The following is a 17,591-nucleotide window of genomic DNA, read 5'->3' on the forward strand; positions in this document are numbered from 1 at the left end:
GACCCACTGTGTATGTTTTACTTTCTATGTCGCCAAAGCTAACACCTAATCATTTAATGAATGATTTTATAGAAACTTGTTAGTAACGAGTAAAATGAAATCAAATGTTTTTGAGATAAATGCATAACCAGAAATTTAAAATCTAAACTATGACGTATTCTTAAAAAAAATCAGGTTTGAAACTTTATAAAAAATAAGGAATGTTTCAACAAAAAGATTGCAAAGCAAATCTGTTGAATAACTGTTGTGAAGATATTTAATATTTGTTACTGCAGCTCAGAGTCTCAGAAAATCTCTTGGGAACCAGAACTGGAAGCGATAGCTGAAGAGTTTGAAAGCCGACTAAATCTAATGTTATTCCATAAGCGTGACAAACAGACAAAAAGATCCGGGCTTGAGTTTCTGAAAGGAATTCTTCAGCCAAAACAAAGTGAGTTTTTACTTCTACTTTTTAGTTTTTGTAACATGACCTGCTGCAGTAATACAACAGCTAATCCATTTTATTGCTTTTTCATCTTAACATTGCATTGGTTTCTTATGAGTGACATGCAAATCTTCATCTGTATCTCTAGGTAATCATGATATAGCGCAACTAGGCAGCAGAACATCGATACCACCTGTGCGAGTTCTTGCTAAGCAACTGACAGCGCGGACAGTTGAAGGTTTGGAAAAAATTTATGCGCAAAGCCATAAGCAAGTGTGTAGATGGAGTCTCATTGGTCTCTCTGCAACTGACTCGCCCAACCGACTTTTGAAACAGTTTCAATGCACTGTTGACCCTATACAACCAAATGTTAACCAAAATCAGCAATTCTGTGGTATAGAGCACAATGCTGGAGATTATATGAGGATGGGCGACTCAACACCAAATGGCAAGTGTTCACAGGTGGTTAGTAACCAAACAGACGCGAGTGTAGGAATGGATAGTGTCAGCTCATTGTCAGATTTATACACTGGTGAGCCTTTCCTAGCATCTCTCAATTATAGCTTTATCTACATATATAACTATGGTTAAAGCTTCACAGCGGCTCTACTAGAAATACTGAGCAGACATCGGAAACAAATTCAATTTTAATCCTGTTTGTTTTCACACAAATTAATCATTTTCTATTAATATTTATGTGTTTGCCAGAGAATCATAACAACAATGCAAACAATAGACTTTCTGACCAAAGAAAAGACTCTCCAACGCCTTCTAAAAGTAAGGACCGCAGTAACTGGAGTCTCGCGAGTTTCACAAAAAAGAAAGACACAAATAAGCTGGTGGTTCTGAGAGAGTTGGGTCCTGAATCTATCTTTGGTAGTGGAGGTATAATCACAAGCAACTCAGCGCATGACTCAAGATATCAGAGCACATCTGACTTGCACTTAGCAAACATCAAGTAAGAAGATTATTTAGTAACTAGCTGTTATTATCGAGAGACGTTTAATTCTTTACATGTTTTGGAAAAACACTGAAAAACATTCAATTTTGGGTTGGTTTTTTATCTTGTTACAACTTGGAGTTATTGCTTCTTGTGAAATCATTGCTGAGGCTGTAACTCGGATAAGTTATGTGTTATAAATAAACATGCAAATGCTCGACAGAGTAAGACTATATATTGATGCTGTAGAAATAAACTACCCTATACACCATTATCTGTATAGAGTCACAGCAGGTACTTTCATTATTATCTGTTTAGAGTCACAGCAGGTACTTTCACCCTTATCTGTTTAGAGTCACAGCAGGTACTTTCACCATTATCTGTTTAGAGTCACAGCAGGTACTTTCATCATTATCTGTTTAGAGTCACAGCAGGTACTTTCACCATTATCTGTATAGAGTCACAGCAGGTACTTTCACCATTATCTGTTTAGAGTCACAGCAGGTACTTTCATCATTATCTGTTAGAGTCACAGCAGGTATTTTCATCATTATCTGTTTAGCGTCACAGCAGGTACTTTCATCATTATCTGTTTAGAGTCACAGCAGGTACTTTCACCATTATCTGTTTAGAGTCACAGCAGGTACTTTCATCATTATCTGTTAGAGTCACAGCAGGTATTTTCATCATTATCTGTTTAGCGTCACAGCAGGTACTTTCATCATTATCTGTTTAGAGTCACAGCAGGTATTCTCACCATTATCTGCTTAGAGTCACAGCAGGTACTTCACCATTATCTGTTAGAGTCACAACAGGTGTATGAATAGTTATAACCCATTTACCAAACTGACACATAAATTCTCTAAACAAATGTTCGATGAATATGTTAAAAGCTTCTCTATGATAGCATTTTTGCTGTTAAAAATTATGTTATATATGAATTCCTAAATTTCAATTCTATAATTGCTTAAAATGCCATATTACCTTGTAATTTGATTGTGTAAGGGTTCCTTAAAGATAGAGGAAGGTGCCATCTTATTCGACTGAGTCTCTCCCATCTAGATTGGAGAGGCAGTAAAAATCCACAGTCATTCAGCAAGTTGTCCGGTCTCAATCTAACAATAGTTAAAATAAAATAAAACAACATCTACTAATAGTATGGTTTGTAGCTAGGAATGCACAGCTGTTCATGATATTCTTACACCCATTCAGCCCACTACCCCAGTAGTTCATGATATTCCTACACCCATTCAGCCCACTACCCCAGTAGTTCATGATATTCCTACACCCATTCAGCCCACTACCCCAGTAGTTCATGATATTCCTACACCCATTCAGCCCACTACCCCAGTAGTTCATGATATTCTGACACCCATTCAGCCCACTACCCCAGTAGTTCATGATATTCTGACACCCATTCAGCCCACTACCCCAGTAGTTCATGATATTCTTACACCCATTCAGCCCACTACCCCAGTAGTTCATGATATTCCTACACCCATTCAGCCCACTACCCCAGTAGTTCATGATATTCCTACACCCATTCAGCCTACTACCCCAGTAGTTCATGATATTCCTACACCCATTCAGCCTACTACCCCAGTAGTTCATGATATTCCTACACCCATTCAGCCCACTACCCCAGTAGTTCATGATATTCCTACACCCATTCAGCCCACTACCCCAGTAGTTCATGATATTCTGACACCCATTCAGCCCACTACCCCAGTAGTTCATGATATTCTGACACCCATTCAGCCCACTACCCCAGTAGTTCATGATATTCCTACACCCATTCAGCCCACTACCCCAGTAGTTCATGATATTCCTACACCCATTCAGCCCACTACCCCAGTAGTTCATGATATTCTGACACCCATTCAGCCCACTACCCCAGTAGTTCATGATATTCTGACAACCATTCAGCCCACTACCCCAGTAGTTCATGATATTCCTACACCCATTCAGCCCACTACCCCAGTAGTTCATGATATTCCTACACCCATTCAGCCCACTACCCCAGTAGTTCATGATATTTCTACACCCATTCAGCCCACTACCCCAGTAGTTCATGATATTCCTACACCCATTCAGCCTACTACCCCAGTAGTTCATGATATTCCTACACCCATTCAGCCCACTACCCCAGTAGTTCATGATATTCCTACACCCATTCAGCCCACTACCCCATATATTGAGAATTGAATAAACATATTAAACATTCACTGCTGTCGGCAGCATTTACTAAATTGAGTGTATTAAGAAAATTTGGAGAGTAGTTATTAAATTATTGGTTTCACTGAGCAGTTGCGAGTATTATAAAATTTCTTCACTTTGCTTGTTGTGGTTATTTAAACTACTACCAGTTAAGCCCTCAACAGTCATACAGTTATTCTCTTGTTGCAGCATGCCCAGTAATAGTGAAATAGCTGCCTCGGGAACGCTCTGTGACAGCGCACTGCTTCATTTCAGCGCAGAGGTTATAGCTCGAGAACTAACTCTCATTGACAGAGCAATACTAATCCGATTGAACTACAGTAAGATAGTCAGTTCTATTAGAGACCACAGTCTAAACGCAACACAGGTACTACATGCAGTCTGCCAAATCTTATTGACTGAACTTTGTCATTGATGGATTTTACCGGCCTTGTGTTTGCACTAGCTATTTTGTCTTTTTAAACTATTTAATGGTTCAACTAGCTGTGCATGTTGGGAAGGAGGTAGAAGGATAGAGAGATGGTAGCAAGAATGGTTAGGAATGACAACTAAAGAAAACCTGGAAATATTAAAATGTTTGTGCAAACTATGCTAAGCTATGCAAGAGAAGTACTGTGACGCGAGCTCTATTATACCTGCATAAGATTTTGTGTTTGTCTATTCGCAGAGGCTAGGAAGTCATCAGCCGCTAGCAGCATCTATCAAACTAGCTGAAAGGCTACAGAGCTATTTTCTGTCTGAGATCCTGAGATGCCAAGATATCGATATTCAAACAGATGTCCTTCGGCATCTCATATCTGTATGGTTTGCGATTTCTCCGCTTTATTGATTTACTGCATGGTTACACGGCACTGAAACTTCCTGCTCACGCGTTCGGAAAAATGTCGCTAAGCAATTCTTTTGTTTTAATAAATGCTTTTTAAAGGCGGTTTTTGACCTTCTCGAGCGAACTGTATTTCATTACTATAAATGTAACGCATTACCAGTAATCTTATGTAACAGGTATGTGTACTGCTGAATAGCCAACACAACTACAACAGTCTATGGGTGCTAGTGGAAGCCCTCAATAGTCATCCGATCAGGCGACTGCATAATGTTTGGTCAGCATTAAAGAAACACAGTCTAGACAAGTACAAGTAAGAGTGTAATAAGTCTATGCATTCGCTTTATTTTATTCTCTCATACTTCCTGTCTAGTGTTTCTTATTTTATTCTCTCATACTTTCTGTTTGGTGTTTCTTATTTTATTCTCTCATACTTCCTGTCTAGTGTTTCTTATTTTATTCTCTCATACTTCCTGTCTAGTGTTTCTTATTTTAATCTCTCATACTTCCTGTCTAGTGTTTCTTATTTTATTCTCTCATACTTCCTGTCTAGTGTTTCTTATTTTATTCTCTCATACTTTTTGTCTGGTGTTTCTTAGTTTATTCTCTTATACTTTCTGTTTGGTGTTTCTTATTTTATTCTCTCATACTTCCTGTCTGGTGTTTCTTATTTTATTCTCTCATACTTCCTGTCTAGTGTTTCTTATTTTATTCTCTCATACTTTCTGTTTGGTGTTTCTTATTTTATTCTCTCATACTTCCTGTCTAGTGTTTCTTATTTTATTCTCTCATACTTTTTGTCTGGTGTTTCTTATTTTATTCTCTCATACTTCCTGTCTAGTGTTTCTTATTTTATTCTCTCATACTTTCTGTTTGGTGTTTCTTATTTTATTCTCTCATACTTCCTGTCTAGTGTTTCTTATTTTATTCTCTCATACTTCCTGTCTAGTGTTTCTTATTTTATTCTTTCATACTTTCTGTTTGGTGTTTCTTATTTTATTCTCTCATACTTCCTGTCTAGTGTTTCTTATTTTATTCTCTCATACTTTCTGTTTGGTGTTTCTTATTTTATTCTCTCATACTTCCTGTCTAGTGTTTCTTATTTTATTCTCTCATACTTCCTGTCTAGTGTTTCTTATTTTAATCTCTCATACTTCCTGTCTAGTGTTTCTTATTTTATTCTCTCATACTTCCTGTCTAGTGTTTCTTATTTTATTCTCTCATACTTTTTGTCTGGTGTTTCTTAGTTTATTCTCTTATACTTTCTGTTTGGTGTTTCTTATTTTATTCTTTCATACTTCCTGTCTGGTGTTTCTTATTTTATTCTCTCATACTTCCTGTCTAGTGTTTCTTATTTTATTCTCTCATACTTTCTGTTTGGTGTTTCTTATTTTATTCTCTCATACTTCCTGTCTAGTGTTTCTTATTTTATTCTCTCATACTTTTTGTCTGGTGTTTCTTATTTTATTCTCTCATACTTCCTGTCTAGTGTTTCTTATTTTATTCTCTCATACTTTCTGTTTGGTGTTTCTTATTTTATTCTCTCATACTTCCTGTCTAGTGTTTCTTATTTTATTCTCTCATACTTCCTGTCTAGTGTTTCTTATTTTATTCTTTCATACTTTTTGTCTGGTGTTTCTTAGTTTATTCTCTTATACTTCCTGTCTAGTGTTTCTTATTTTATTCTCTCATACTTCCTGTCTGGTGTTTCTTATTTTATTCTCTTATACTTCCTGTCTAGTGTTTCTTATTTTATTCTCTCATACTTCCTGTCTAGTGTTTCTTATTTTATTCTCTCATACTTTCTGTTTGGTGTTTCTTATTTTATTCTCTCATACTTCCTGTCTGGTGTTTCTTATTTTATTCTCTCATACTTCCTGTCTGGTGTTTCTTATTTTATTCTCTCATACTTCCTGTCTGGTGTTTCTTATTTTATTCTCTCATACTTCCTGTCTAGTGTTTCTTATTTTATTCTCTCATACTTCCTGTCTGGTGTTTCTTATTTTATTCTCTCATACTTCCTGTCTAGTGTTTCTTATTTTAATCTCTCATACTTCCTGTCTAGTGTTTCTTATTTTAATCTCTCATACTTCCTGTCTGGTGTTTCTTATTTTATTCTCTCATACTTCCTGTCTAGTTTTTCTTATTTTATTCTCTCATACTTCCTGTCTAGTGTTTCTTATTTTATTCTCTCATACTTCCTGTCTAGTGTTTCTTATTTTATTCTCTCATACTTCCTGACTGGTGTTTCTTATTTTATTCTCTCATACTTCCTGTCTAGTGTTTCTTATTTTATTCTCTCATACTTCCTGTCTGGTGTTTCTTATTTTATTCTCTCATACTTCCTGTCTAGTGTTTCTTATTTTATTCTCTCATACTTCCTGTCTAGTGTTTCTTATTTTATTCTCTCATACTTCCTGTCTGGTGTTTCTTATTTTATTCTCTCATACTTCCTGTCTGGTGTTTCTTATTTTATTCTCTCATACTGCCTGTCTGGTGTTTCTTATTTTATTCTCTCATACTTCCTGTCTAGTGTTTCTTATTTTATTCTCTCATACTTCCTGTCTGGTGTTTCTTATTTTATTCTCTCATACTTTTTGTCTGGTGTTTCTTATTTTATTCTCTTATACTTCCTGTCTGGTGTTTCTTATTTTATTCTCTCATACTGCCTGTCTGGTGTTTCTTATTTTATTCTCTCATACTTCCTGTCTAGTGTTTCTTATTTTATTCTCTCATACTTCCTGTCTGGTGTTTCTTATTTTATTCTCTCATACTTTTTGTCTGGTGTTTCTTATTTTATTCTCTTATACTTCCTGTCTAGTGTTTCTTATTTTATTCTCTCATACTTCTTGTCTGGTGTTTCTTATTTTATTCTCTCATACTGCCTGTCTGGTGTTTCTTATTTTATTCTCTCATACTTCCTGTCTAGTGTTTCTTATTTTATTCTCTCATACTTCCTGTCTGGTGTTTCTTATTTTATTCTCTTATACTTTTTGTCTGGTGTTTCTTATTTTATTCTCTTATACTTCCTGTCTAGTGTTTCTTATTTTATTCTCTCATACCTCCTGTCTAGTGTTTCTTATTTTATTCTCTCATACTTCCTGTCTAGTGTTTCTTATTTTATTCTCTCATACTTCCTGTCTAGTGTTTTTTATTTTATTCTCTCATACCTCCTGTCTAGTGTTTCTTAGCTACTTTTGTGTTCATAGTTGATTTCTGCTCATTGACCAGATGCTGGACTAGACTTCAGAAATGGATTGATCCAAAGCATTCTCAGGGACAACTTCTAAAGGTTTTAAAAAAAGTGGAGACAAAACCACACATACCTTTCTTTGGCCTCTATTTTTATAATCTTCTGTTTGCTAACGATAACATTGCTACTAAACTGGAAGACATGATCGTTAGCCAGAGCTTTGTAAACAGTAAGTGATGTAAAATGTTACTATGCTGACTAGATGCTACCTGAAAAACTGCTAAGTAAAACAGATCGTGTAGGATATGGAATGGCATAAATTTGAAAGTAGATAACTATGTGAACGGGGATGACAGTCAGGTGAGAAAGAGTTGTAGTGATGGGGACCACTCCGGTAGTCAGCACACTTATGATTCTTGTAGTGATGGGGACGACTCCGGTAGTCAGCACACTTATGATACTTGTAGTGATGGGGACGACTCCGGTTGTCAACACACTTATGATACTTGTAGTGATGGTGGACAGCTCCAGTAGTCAACACACTAACCTCTATTTTAAACTAACGCAACTGAAGTTATATCTACTAAACTGAAAAATTGGATATAAATGTAAATCAAATGCTTCCTTGCCATGGTATGTCCTTTTTAGAAATACAATGAACATTTATAGCATAAACTTATGTGATTGCGTCAAGTGCCGCTGAGGCTGCCTTATTGATAGGTTTCTGATAGCCATTTGCTGCCACCTGTTACCTACTATCGTTATCTTCCAACTGACATAACCGACACTCGGTCATGTCAGTCACTAGTCAGCTACTTGTTATCTGATGTCAGTTGACATTTGTTTGCTATTGCTACCTTAGAACCAACTGGCAAGTCTAAGCACTGGTCCGGTGATACTCTTGTGAACTCTTTGAAGGAAGAGATAGAAATGTTCAACAATTCCGACACATTTTACAGCCGAATGGTGAACAGCTGCATTATGTATGATGAAAAATGCAAAGGTCAGTAGGTGTTGCAAATTTAGTTGTTTTTCACTATAGGAACTCGGGCTATATGCTATCTATATCAGTAATTATGCTAGTAAAAGGTATAATTGAACATTAATTCTTATAGAGAATGTGACTGACAAGAACGGAAGGATTGTGATAATTGACAAAATAAGAAATTAAGTAGTAACTGAGATGATAAACAAAAATAGAGAAGTCAGCTAACAATTTAAACTGACTTATCAATTTCCATTGATCGAAGAAGAGAAAGAAGGGAAAAACAGAGCGGTAAGAGCTAAATTATGCATATGAAGAAGAAACAGGAACGTCGGCATATCCAAATCGGAAGATGAACGCTAACTAGGAGATAGTTAACTAAAAACGCTGTTGCCTTAGAAAGCCCAATTGGTGATCTAACAAGCCCACTTGTATAAATCATTAGAGTATACTAGCTGTTCCGGATAGTTGAGAGCCTAAGAGCAACCCTGTGCACTAGTATGATTAAAAAGTGCCATGACTATTAATAGTGATTTATAAAATAAAAGTTTTGAAAAACTGTCTAGAATCGGTCAATGTCTAGCAGGATGACTGAAGGGAGAACAGAAGCACTATGAGTGAACTCTGCTGAACTAAGTACAAGGTCATATGATATCTACCAGCTATCTACTAACTCATCCTTGTATGATATCTACCAGCTATCTACTAACTGATACTTGTATGATATCCACCAGCTATGTACTAACTCATCCTTGTATGATATCCACCAGCTATCTACTAACTCATCCTTGCATGATATCTACCAGCTATCTACTAACTGATACTGGTATGATATCTACCCGTTATCTACTAACTGATACTTGTATGATATCCACCAGCTATGTACTAACTCATCCTTGTATGATATCTACCAGCTATCTACTAACTCATCCTTGTATGATATCTACCAGCTATCTACTAACTCATCCTTGTATGATATCTACCAGCTATCTACTAACTCATCCTTGTATGATATCTACCCGCTATCTACTAACTCATCCTTGTATGATATCCACCAGCTATCTACTAACTCATCCTTGTATGATATCTACCCGCTATCTACTAACTCATCCTTGCATGATATCTACCAGCTATCTACTAACTGATGCTGGTATGATATCTACCCGCTATCTACTAACTGATACTTGTATGATATCTACCCGCTATCTACTAACTGATACTTGTATGATATCCACCAGCTATCTACTAACTCATCCTTGTATGATATCTACCAGCTATCTACTAACTGATACTTGTATGATATCCACCAGCTATCTACTAACTCATCCTTGTATGATATCCACCAGCTATCTACTAACTCGTCCTTGTATGATATCTACCAGCTATCTACTAACTCATCCTTGTATGATATCTACCCGCTATCTACTAACTCATCCTTGTATGATATCTACCCGCTATCTACTAACTCATCCTTGCATGATATCTACCAGCTATCTACTAACTGATACTTGTATGATATCCACCAGCTATCTACTAACTCATCCTTGTATGATATCTACCCGCTATCTACTAACTCATCCTTGTATGATATCCACCAGCTATCTACTAACTCATCCTTGTATGATATCTACCCGCTATGTACTAACTCATCCTTGCATGATATCTACCAGCTATCTACTAACTGATACTTGTATGATATCCACCAGCTATCTACTAACTGATACTTGTATGATATCCACCAGCTATCTACTAACTCATCCTTGTATGATATCTACCAGCTATCTACTAACTGATACTTGTATGATATCCACCAGCTATCTACTAACTCATTCTTGTATGATATCCACCAGCTATCTACTAACTGATACTTGTATGATATCTACCAGCTATCTACTAACTGATACTTGTATGATATCCACCAGCTATCTACTAACTTATTCTTGTATGATATCCACCAGCTATCTACTAACTCATCCTTGTATGATATCTACCAGCTATCTACTAACTCATCCTTGTATGATATCCACCAGCTATGTACTAACTCATCCTTGTATGATGTCTACCAGCTATCTACTAACTCATTCTTGTATGATATCCACCAGCTATCTACTAACTCATCCTTGTATGATATCTACCAGCTATCTACTAACTCATCCTTGTATGATATCTACCAGCTATCTACTGACTCATCCTTGTATGATATCCACCAGCTATCTACTAACTCATCCTTGTATGATATCCACCAGCTATCTACTAACTCATCCTTGTATGATATCCACCAGCTATCTACTAACTCATCCTTGTATGATATCTACCAGCTATCTACTAACTGATACTTGTATGATATCCACCAGCTATCTACTAACTCATCCTTGTATGATATCTACCAGCTATCTACTAACTCATTCTTGTATGATGTCTACCAGCTATCTACTAACTCATGCTTGCTTTTTTACTTGAATACACATTTTTCTTATACAGGGCGCCTCAAGTCAACACCAGAGCTTGTGACACTTGATGAAAAACGGATTAATGATGCACAGAGAAAACAACTCCTTCTTCACCAACTCGCTTCTGTCCACTATGACTATGAGTATAATGTTAGTTTGAGGGCCCACCTACTTCGTGCTCCATATAATGCGATGATACAAAATTATCTCATCTCACTCAAGGCTAAACCACTTTCTAGTTCAAAGGACAAATTCTGAGATATGGAGTCACCGATGCGCTTCATCTTACATGGGTGACTCTGATGAGAAATTGTAGGCGTTCAAATGACTGATGCGTCTGCTTTGTTGAGTGTTTTTATCCTTGATGACCTTCAGTTTTCTCTGTAGGTTTGTCTCAAACATATTGCTTTCATTCGCATTAAAATAAGTTCACATTTTTTACCCAGATTATTTTTTCTGCACCCTGTGGTCTGTCTAACTTCAATGCTGCTTTACTCGTTTCTTGTGGTTGAGCATGATGTTGCTGGGACATGAAATACATTAGATTGAGATACAGTATCTGTTGCCGGTTTGTACTGATTGTATTGGAACTAAAAAGCTGAAAAACTAAAATTTGCATTAAAGACGCTTTAAACAATCCATAATATACTTGATTACTTGTTCCACATGGCAGAGAAAAATTCCCACAAGTTTTATAAATGTCAATAACCCAAATAGTATCAGCTTCTTTTTGCTATGTTGTAAGCTGTAGTAAGTTGTAGCTATACCATTGTAGTTGAAACAGTTGTAGCTATACCATTGTAATTGTAACAATTGTTGCTATACCATTGTAATTATAACAATTGTAGCTATACCATTGTAATTGTAACGACTGTGTTCTATTGCTACAGATATTCTGAGTGTTTTGGTAAAATGAATCTATTACTACTGTGCATTTGGGGAATTGTTATTTGAACAGATTATGTATTAGTATTACATATTGAGAGTTATAAATTGATTCTTCATAAAAATAACATTTGTCATTCAATTGGTCACAACATTTATAAGTATTAAGAACACTACTGCATAATATTTTCTTAATTAAAGTAGGTCACTAGGTTAAACAGAATACTCCATAGAATAGCATGTTCAATATAACAATTGACTATAGTGCATGTTATAGTATATCAGCATGTTCAATATAACGGTTGACTATAGTACATGTTATAGTATATCAGCATGTTCAATATAACACTTGACTATTGTACATTTTACGGTATATCAGCATGTTTAATGTAACAGTTGAATAGGGTACATCCTGCAGTAGATAACTGCAAGATTAACATCTCCGTTGCATGTCTGATTATGTTCATTACCAACATTTCTATGACACTCAATTTCGTGTTTACACTATCTACATCTATAGACACTTGTCTGATAGTTCTAAGTAGACATGAAGGCTAACCTACTATTTGAATTTAATCAGCTTTGTCATCATTTGTTTGCAATCACTAGAATCATGTAATTCTAATAACTAATAACTAGAATAACATGTAATACATGCACATGTATGACAGCGTGAAGGTAGCTAGATACAACAATTCATTGTACGCCGGGTCTTCATAGTCTTTGGCATATAAGGTGTTGACTACCCACCATGACATAACATCACTTAAGGTCTCACATCAGCGCAATATGAATACAGAGGCAACAGCTATAGAAGGCCAGTTTGGTACATAAAATGACACTTTGAGACAGGTGCTTGCAATGCTATGTTAGCTTGTAATCAGCCTTCGACACCAAATGATTCATTGCACGTTCCTCTCTTACAAGTTATACACCTAATTTTTTATTTTCCATATTTTTGTCTCTAATATTAATATAATTAAATAAAAATATATTCTAATAATGCAAGGTAGGTTCTAAGTAGGTATTTGAAATATCAAAATCATCCAGTTCATCAAGTTTCTACCAATTCAACTGTGTTTGGTGCCAATCAAAGAAGAGACAGTGCTTAAATCGTTCCTTACATGCAGACATTTAAATCGGTTGAGTAATAAGTATAACAGATACAAGATCTGCCACATCTAAAGATGATGGATGATGAACAGCCAAGAGATGGTCTACTGTTTACCATCATCGAAGGGTGCATCTAGCTGTGTTTCTTTGTTCATTGCACGATTGTTGTTTACCAAATCGATGCCGCAAGCATTTGTTCAATGATGTTCACATACATGCGAAACTATAGTTTATGTAACCTTTGCTTCGCACTACTCATTTATTTATCAGCTGGGATAAACAGGAGTCATGTTTTTTGTACCTAAAGTGTAGAAATCCTTTGTTCAACAAAAACACCTACGCCATTTTCAATTGTCTGCATAAATTAACAACTTGTTTTGAGTTTTATGCATTCTAGGCTAGATCGATTGATTACATTTATGATGCATGCTGAGTTGTGTTTAGAATCACAGGTCACTATTGATTGATAGTCAGCGACATTGTGTAATGTTAACACCCACCCAGTTTTTATTCACAGGCAGTAACCTCAGTAAAAACCTGCCAAAAAAACTTTTTTTTCGGTTGCCTTGTATATAATTAAAATTGTGAAATATTATATTTTTATTAACACGCATCAGTCTTTAACCTTTCCTGTGACAGGTTTATACACTAGTCAAATATATGCAATATCATAGACAATATAGTTTAAAAACTGTATTATCTATAATATTGATAATATAGACAAAGATTATAATATTTGGCATTTATTTAATTTGAACCATATCAAATAATTTATTATCTATTAATAGATTTAGATTATCTATGATAAGAATCAAAATGTCAGTTTTCTAAGCTTTTTAATGAATCCAGTGAACGTTACATTTATTGTCATTTTTAGGTTTATCTCCCCCTTATCTTTAGACATTTCTGTTATCTGGTAACTGTGAACAGATTATCACTTAACAAGCTTGGTTTGACTAATCTGATGATTGTCTGTAAAGTTTACTTGCTGACATCTCTATTCTCTTTTTACAATATTTTAGGTTTTAAACAATTCTGTCAGAACATTCTTCTCCGTACTGCTGTAGATTCACGTTTCTTATATTTTGTGTGTTCGACTACTTCTTTATCCATCTCAGCCAGCCAAGGTCACCCATGCCTCGCTATGACTATATTTCAGCCAAACACATACACCATGCCTCACTATCACACTATTTAAGCCAATCACACACATTGTGCCACACTGCCACCATTTCAGCCAATCACATTCGCTGTATGCTTTACTATCATAATCGTAGCCTATCAAACTGTTTTCTTTTTACTGTGTTTATTTATTACATTTTACTCAAACCTTTTCTGTGAGTTGCTCTCACCTTCAAAAAAGCCATGTCTTTATTTGCGACATCATCTCACAGCTTCAATTAGTTATACAAGATTATACGAGGTTATACTAAGTTTGAAGAAAAGCAGAAAATGTGAAACAGACAAATATTTAGAAGTAATCTTTCGTAAGTCACAAACTTTGAATATAATATATTTACATGTCATAAATAGGAATATAATATATTTACATGCTATTAATAAGAATATAATATATTTATATGCCATTAATAGGCATATAAATCTGCTATGATCAGTCATAAGCACACATAAAATATAAAACAGTATAGAACGAGTATAATATGATTATCTAGTGGCTAAATTTGCTTTAAGTTGACAATAATATTGATTTTTGTTACAAATGCTAATAAAAGTCTTTAATGCTAATCTTTTAATGTCTAGTATGTAACTAGTGTGTGTAACTACTGTGTGTGTAAGTAGTGTGTGTAACTAGTGTGTGTAACTACTGTGTGTGTAAGTAGTGTGTGTAACTAGTGTGTGTAACTACTGTGTGTGTAAGTAGTGTGTGTAACTAGTGTGTGTAACTACTGTGTGTGTAAGTAGTGTGTGTAACTAGTGTGTGTAACTACTGTGTGTGTAAGTAGTGTGTGTAACTAGTGTGTGTAACTACTGCGTGTGTAATTAGGGTGTGTAACTACTGTGGTTCACAGAATCGAGTTTTATCTCTATGTCTGATTATGATTTGTCAAAAAGCAGAAGCTGATGTCAACCTAGAGCTGACACCAGCCAATGGGGTATCCTTCGTCTCTGACACCAGCCAATGAGGCATCCTTTGTCTCTGACACCAGCCAATGAGGTATCCTTTGTCTCGACACTAATTTGGCGCTGCTATGCCGTTAGCTGTGTATGACGTGAGCAGCAAATTGTAATGGAGTAGAGCACTTCTTTCCACAAATGTTGCACTGCAGCGGAGAGTTGCAGTTGTGTAAACCAGCGTGTAGATTATACATGGCCCTGTCTAAAAAGATGATATCACAGTATTCACAGAAGAGTAGTCCATTTAAGCTGCCGATGCCTCCAGCTTGACCATCTCTGTTTGCTCGTGCATCAGCCTGGATGTTGTACGTCGGGGGTGACCGACAGCCTGCAGCAGTGAACTCGTGTTTCAGAATTGCCAAATGATAATCTGATTGTAAAGTATCATTGAAAAGATTACTATGACTTCTTTTGTTACGATCAGTTCCATGAGCGACCTCATCCAGGCTTGACTCTCTTAATTCATTGCTTGGAGACTTTGGCTCCGACTTGCATATTCTTTTTGCCAAAGGCTCTCCATACTCGACTGTTTCTCTAGTGCGACACGCTAAAGGGTTTGTCTCAAAAGCCTTCATCGAACTCTCAAAACTTTTCGTGTAATTTTTACTCAATAATGCCTGATCAGTATTTTTACTGTATTTAGGCTTTGACTGCAGAGACTTGGCTATACTTTTAAGTTGCTCCTTACAGTCTTTTGCTCGCATTTCTGAAGATCTAAGGCTAAGGTCTAATGGAGTTTTGGTCGTGTTATGATGAGAAAGGACATGCAAGAGACATGTATCTTCACACGCAAAGACAATGCCACAGAAGTGACAAGAGAAAGAACCAGCCAGGCTGGTCTTCTGGAGGAGATGAGGGCTCATTGTGTGGGACAAACTGTGCATAGCTAAGCTATTCTGGTCTTCACATACCTGCAGCATACAAGTTTTCATAAGTCGTCTAGCTTGCGGTTAACTGCTTGAAATGGATATAAACCTTTAACAATACCACGACTTCAATTGATTTTCTTAATAAACAAAATGTGTAGAAAGTAAAACAAAAATAAATCATTGTGTAGCCAGAATCAACTAATAAGTATTACTTGAAATAACCCGCCAAAGTTTGCAAAATGCGCAGCTGCTAACACTGGCCACATTTGTCCATGGCAATAATCAAAGCCTTTCAGCTTTCATGGCTATCCAAAGTAACAAAACAAAGTTTGCAAAATAGCTCAACTCACCAGCTGACATATGTCACATTTGTATTCCATGGAGTAACCAGTAATTTGGTTTTTTGATGGCACTTGTAAAAGCCTGTCAATTATTCTAGGGCTAGGGCTGCAAGCTCTTTTTGACATGGCAGAAGGTAGTTGTAAAGCCTTCAAATCCTCAGCTGTAGAAAAACTGTGGTCTAGCATATGCATAGCCAACAGATCCCTGCTGTCAAAAGTTCCTTGACACTTATCGCACTTCATTGTTGACATGTCACAGCAGTTTCTCTCTCGCTCTGCTACAACAAATGATGTGAGTTGTCAGTGTTGAGTATCCTATATCAATGTGAACTCTTTAATAATTTATAACTAGGCGCAACCCTGGCTTATAAAATAATGATATTATACTAACAATGGCAGCAATTTACACTTTACTCATTTATTATTGATAGCAGCATATATGCTGCCATCAAAACCCTTGTCATTTTGTCAGTGTACCATATGGGATTAAAATTGCTTGAGTATTCAGCTTCAATGAGCTCTTCGGCTTTTCTTGCTAATGAACACAAGAAGATACGAAATGGTTCTATCTAATTAAACTGTCAACTGCTGCTATTTTAGTGTCCTGATATAGAATAACAGTTGGAACAGAAAAATTCAGTGTTTTAGGTTCAGAGGTAAAGACATCGGTTTGTTGATTGGTAGATGTCATTCATGAGTTGTGGTGTTTTCTAACCGAAACCAAAGAAGGACATGCTTGCATTATAATGATGCCTTTAATGATGCTTTTAATTTATTACTCAGCAGTTAAGCCGCTGACAGCTATCTAAAAGTTGCATCTTTTATGAGTTTTTACATCATTCTGTTGCGAGTTGTGGAGCTTAACAATATCTCTGTAATGGAAACCTCTTATTTACATTAGATCCTTCGAGGTATCTGCTATTAAGGCAGCAGCGCTAATTATAGTCTGCCATTGACAAATGAATCAATACCAACCAATCATACTTGTGGTTTTACTAAATAATCGAACATATATAGTGTATATTTCCCAGTCACAATGCATTTTGTATATCACAAAGTCGCAATGTGTTCTGTAGATCACTCAGTCACAATGTATTCTGTAGATCACTCAGTCACAATGTATTCTGCAGACCACTCAGTCACAATGTATTCTGTAGATCACTTAGTCACAATGTATTCTGTAGATCACTTAGTCACAATGTATTCTTTAGATCA

General features: G+C 36.0%; 1 protein-coding gene across 1 annotated transcript; it reads right to left on the minus strand.

The window, feature by feature from the left end:
• Positions 1–15,246: 15,246 nt before the first annotated feature.
• LOC137387424 (zinc finger protein Helios-like) lies at positions 15,247–16,029 on the minus strand. Its single transcript, XM_068073849.1, has one exon. It carries the CDS (start codon positions 16,027–16,029, stop codon positions 15,247–15,249), a length of 783 nt encoding a protein of 260 aa, XP_067929950.1.
• Between the last annotated feature and the right edge of the window lie 1,562 nt (positions 16,030–17,591).

This window comes from Watersipora subatra, chromosome 1 (assembly GCF_963576615.1).
Source record: "Watersipora subatra chromosome 1, tzWatSuba1.1, whole genome shotgun sequence".
Taxonomy (NCBI): domain Eukaryota; kingdom Metazoa; phylum Bryozoa; class Gymnolaemata; order Cheilostomatida; family Watersiporidae; genus Watersipora; species Watersipora subatra.

Excerpts from the sequence above, each read along its gene's own strand:
- LOC137387424 (XM_068073849.1), bottom strand. The coding sequence starts at position 16,029 with ATGAGCCCTCATCTCCTCCAGAAGACCAGCCTGGCTGGTTCTTTCTCT.